Consider the following 5,025-nt stretch of genomic DNA (forward strand, 5'->3'; position numbering starts at 1 on the left):
TGAGATGTGACGAAACGACAGAAAGAGACATTAGAGAAGTGCTTTTGGACTCCTCTGTGGTGATTGTTCTGCTTCTCTGTGACCCTCACAGGTCCATGGAAAGTGTGTGTGCAGACACAACACAGCTGGTGACCACTGTGAGCGCTGTGCGCCTCTCTACAACGACAGACCCTGGCAGGCGGCCAACGGTCTCACCGGGACGCCGCACGAGTGTCAGAGTGAGTGACGGGACACCAGAGTCAATTACAGCGGAGGGCACACAGCATGTGGACTCGCATCAGAAATAAGTTTGGTGTCAAAGGTCATCTGTGTGATTATATCTGTTACTGAAATGTAAACTTTGCTGAATATTAGTTAAGATGAAAGTTTGACCTTGGCATTTATGACTCTTAAAAATATTAAAAATATTCTTTTTATAGAGTAGGGGGTGGAAAAAAAAAGTTCTTTTCTCAGTTGTGACCGAAAAAAACCTTTTAATATTTGTTTGTGTTTGTTGTTTCCCAACAACAGAGTGCAAATGCAACGGTCACGCCAACAGCTGCCACTTCAGTCGTGAACTGTGGCTGGCAAGCAGCCGGCGGAGCGGTGGTGTGTGTGACGACTGCCTCCACAACACAGAGGGTCGTCACTGCCAAAACTGCAAGAAAGGTTACTTCAGAGACCAGAGTCGTCCTGCCACAGCTCCCGACTCCTGCAAACGTAGGTCCTAACCTTCTGTCAGTCTGCTCCTTCATGTCCCGCTAACCAAGTACACCGTGCTTCATAATTAATAAATAAAGGGGGATAATAAGATGATTATATTTCCTGCACCTTCCTAAAGCGCCGTCTTCACTCTGAGGAGATGAATCGGCTCCTTTGAACTAATGACGCAGACCTTACTGTACTGGAATGCGGCTGTTATTGCAAACAATGGAGGAATTTCCCATGGTCCATGACGGCACATTTTTCACATTCTTGCCCTTTACCCCTCGCTGGAAATGCATTTTAGGGAACAAACAATCCATATTTGGATACAACTGAGGCACAGAAAGAGTCTCAAGAGCGTAGACAGAGACTGATGTGTTGTTTGCTGCAGCTGCAGCTGCCCTGGGACGTATGAGAAAATGATGTACTGTAAAGGGAGGGAACTGTTTACACACGATATTTGGTGTTTGCTTTTCGCCCCCGTCCATACATACTAATTGTCCGTAAAGTGTACTTCATGTTTAGAAGGGGCGTCTGTGGCAGAACTATTTCTTGACATCATTAAAATAAAATAAAAACTCTATTTTTATATATTTATGCATTAGCATTTATACATGAATTTAGCAATTTTATTTTGATGAGTTTTAGTCCATCAATAAAATATTGGGTCTGTTTTTTTTTAATTAGGATCCTATTTAGAGGAAATTGGATTATAAAGCATGGTGGCTGGATGGCTACATAATAGCTGTTACATGGTGGCTATTAGTTTAATCATCAATATATTTATCATTTAAAAAATAAATGTTCCTAAAATTACTATAAGATAATAATAGTTACATTCTTGAACCTGAAATGTTGATATAATTTTAAAGAGATTATCAGTCCAATACCTAGTTCTAGGTTTAGGTTCTAAGACATTTAAATAAAAACATTTTTTGTCTCTGTGTAGTTTTTTATATATGTGCAGTTTTCCTAGCCTAAAAGCTACCAAAAGATGCTAACAGAAATCCTCCTGTCCTCTGCAGCTTGCTCCTGTCATCCTGTAGGCTCCGCCCTCTCAGGTGACGGCTCCCACTGTAACCCCACCAATGGGGATTGCACTTGTAAGCCAGGCGTCGGAGGCCCTGCCTGTGACAGCTGCATGATGGGATACTGGGGGCTGCATGAATACGGCTGCCGTCCTTGTGACTGTACAGGAGACTGTGACCCCTTCACTGGTGACTGTATTTCTGGGTGAGAGCCAGGACTTTGTCTCAGTTAGAATGTCTCAGCAGTATCACAGCACGGTGCCGCTAAACCCCGAGTCTTAGCAAGTGTCGGGAACATCAACTGTGTTGAAGAGTAAACATCTGTGTTGGTGTCACACGGACGTTCTCGCAATCACGTCGTCTAGATGTCAATCACGCCCATTCACACTGATGTTGACACTTTTAAATCTATAAATAAAGAGAACTAAAAAAAAAGTTGTTTTATGGATGGTTTGACAGTGATTTGAATGTCCTGATCTGATCTCCCTCATTTTTACCACAGCTCAGAGGTGGACGCCTTCTATGCCGGTTCTAACCACGTGGGACACAGCAGCAATGACAGTGAGAGGACACAGTTTAAGCCCGAGGAGCTTTTCTCTGCACTGCATCATTCTGGTGAGTCTCACGTCACGTTACACTCTTTGTCCAAAGAAAGGTTTTGTACTTAATAAAAAATAATATCATTTGCAGTAACTTTTGTGGCTGCAGAGACTCTTTTGAGGTATTTTGTGAAAATGTTTTTGCAATAAACACAGAGTAATAACTTGGGATGATTTAAAATTTACTCCAGAGCCAAAAGTCTGGTTACAGATTTTCCACGCTCACCTCTTTATATTTATATTATATATATTTATATATATATTTATATATATTTATATTAATATTTGACAATACAACATTGTCAAATATTGATTTTTACCAATAACTTATGTCACTTTTTTAATTTATTTTACCAGTGAAATGTGAGTGTGTGGAAATGAGTCTGGACAGACCTAAAGTCATCTGTGCTGCAGCTTATGACTACGGTAAGTCACGTCGGACACAGTGAAGTCATTCATTCAGGTTTTACCGTAGTCATTTCAGTCGTCAGAGTTAATAATCAACTCACACGCACACCAGATCTGTTGTCACATCATGTCCACCCGAATAATCCAGCAGTTACAGGTTTTAATGTTGGTTCAAACTTTTACATAAGTATTTATTTATTTAGTATTATTTAGGGAGCTTAAAATTTGAAGAGGTATGAAAAATTGTCATTTTATAATGTATATTTGTAAAAACCGAGCCGAACAAACCTGTTATAGTACATGTTGTGATTTTTTTTTTTACACGTTTTCTTTGCAGTACTGGTGGCGAAGGTGATGTCAGCTCATGATAAAGGTTCCCACGCAGAGGTGGAAGTCAAGGTGAAGAAGGTCTTGTACCAGAGCCCTTCCATGAAGATTCGGAGAGGAAGTGTCACACTCTACCCAGAGTCCTGGACGACGCAGGGTTGCACATGTCCCATCCTGAACCCAGGTCAGCCGAAGCCACTCAGGAACTGCATTGTTAACATTGTGGAAAGCCAATTAACGAATATGGATGGGAAGATGACATAAGACATAAACCGGTTATTGCTGTAACTGGCTGTTGTTAGCCGTTAGCTTTTTTTTAAAAACACACTGTGAAAAAAATAAGTCGTGTGTCCGATTGAAATATAAATCATTTATTTGAACATTTATTTGATGAACCATCCTCGCCCTGTGTCGTATCATTTGCATATGCTGATGCTCTTTTCTTCTTCTTCTTCTTCTTCTCCAGGATCGGAGTATGTAGTTGCTGGTCATGAAGACTGGAGGACAGGTCGACTGATGGTCAACACGAAGAGTCTGGTTAAATCTTGGAGGTCGAGCCTGGGACGCAAAATCCTCCACATCCTGAGGAAAAACTGCGGTCAGCGGCAGAGCTTCGTCAAGGTCTTCCCCGGAGAAATGAACAGAATCAAAGCTCTGACAAACAGATGACGGCTAAACAAATAACGAAATCAACGAACAATGACCCGGGGGGGTTGGGGGGGGTATTTAACATTTTTGTGGACACAAAAGTGAAACAAAAAACACGAAACGGTCGTTAAATGATGCGAGGGTCTGTGATCTGACGAAGCCACATCCTTCTCGCTCTGATGCTGAGCTGTTTGCTTTGGAATTCGAATCATCCCCGTCTGCTCTCACACCCTGGTGACAAATCATGAGTCAACATCAAACTATGTGTTATGTGCGGGACCATGTATGTGTCCAATATGCTCCATTACATAACCAGTGCCTTTTGGGACAACACGCTAGTGACACGCTGGGATGAAGGGACATCAACAGCTACTCTACCTGTTCCTCAGACACTGAGGCTCATTGTCTGTGGGCCGACAGAGAGACCTAGACGCACACTCCGTTTGACCCACAACAACACAAGCACCTTGGAGGAGTTCGGCCTTAATGCTCATTTAGCGAAAATAGGTTCTGGTTGTCGGCTGGCTTCACACCAGACTGTAAGAATCTGTTGCTGTCCTTCAACGACCTACTTGTGTGTGAAGTTGATAGATTCGTGGCGATAACACCTAACCTGACACACACACACACACACACACGCACTACCCTAGCATATGTTTCTCTACTTGGCCTCTGGCTCTTGCTGCCTTAAAATAAATATGTATTAAAAGCCAGGCTGCTCGTTGACATCACAGTGTATCCAGTCCAGAGTCCAAAGGCTATTTTTTTTTTTTAAGCCGGGCTCAGTTAAGAATAGACCTGATCTCCGAGGAGAATTAAAAACAACGAGAGGAAACGTTCAGATTTCCTCAGTCGTCACGTCAACATTACTGTCCTTGTCCTAAAGACTTTACCAAAAATAAGAAGAATAGTTTTCTTCCATGGGACAAAGCAGTGATTTATTGTGTCCTAGTGGGGTCTGCTGCCAGTGTGACATTTGTTAAACAGTTTCCGTGAGTCCTGTGTATATTTTTGATATATAAACTCAGTGTTGTTGAGTTCTTCCTAAAAGCCTCTAGGGGTTTTTACTTGTGTATTGGCGGTTACGTTACACTGAAGCAGGAGGTTATGAATAGCTCTTTACATCTTAACAGTGACACACGTCTCTACCATGCCACAGTACTGCCCTCTCATGGCCGAATTAGAGAACAATACAATTTAACGATTAAATGGACACATGGTTGGTTGTTTAACAAACTAGATTCTTAAATAAGTTATTGTTAGCAATTTAATAAGATTTATAAACGATGTTTTCTTTTTAAATCCACACTTATCCTTTATTATCTGTAAAA

General features: G+C 41.6%; 1 protein-coding gene across 8 annotated transcripts in view; it reads left to right on the forward strand.

Annotated features, from left to right (window-relative positions):
• LOC103380541 (netrin-4-like) overlaps positions 1 to 4,407 on the forward strand; it is a 13,380-nt gene extending 8,973 nt beyond the window's left edge. For all 8 annotated transcript variants that reach the window (XM_017032975.2, XM_017032976.2, XM_025056537.1 and 5 more), the window contains 7 exons: positions 92 to 218; positions 511 to 699; positions 1,710 to 1,917; positions 2,215 to 2,327; positions 2,669 to 2,737; positions 3,057 to 3,230; positions 3,513 to 4,407. In XM_017032975.2, the coding sequence (XP_016888464.1) occupies positions 92 to 218; positions 511 to 699; positions 1,710 to 1,917; positions 2,215 to 2,327; positions 2,669 to 2,737; positions 3,057 to 3,230; positions 3,513 to 3,715 (1,083 nt within the window). In that variant the 3' untranslated portion in view covers positions 3,716 to 4,407. The remainder of the gene's footprint in view (positions 1 to 91; positions 219 to 510; positions 700 to 1,709; positions 1,918 to 2,214; positions 2,328 to 2,668; positions 2,738 to 3,056; positions 3,231 to 3,512) is intronic.
• Positions 4,408 to 5,025: the final 618 nt, after the last annotated feature.

The sequence above is a fragment of the Cynoglossus semilaevis genome, chromosome 6 (genome assembly GCF_000523025.1).
Source record: "Cynoglossus semilaevis isolate Cse_v1.0 chromosome 6, Cse_v1.0, whole genome shotgun sequence".
Lineage (NCBI taxonomy): Eukaryota > Metazoa > Chordata > Actinopteri > Pleuronectiformes > Cynoglossidae > Cynoglossus > Cynoglossus semilaevis.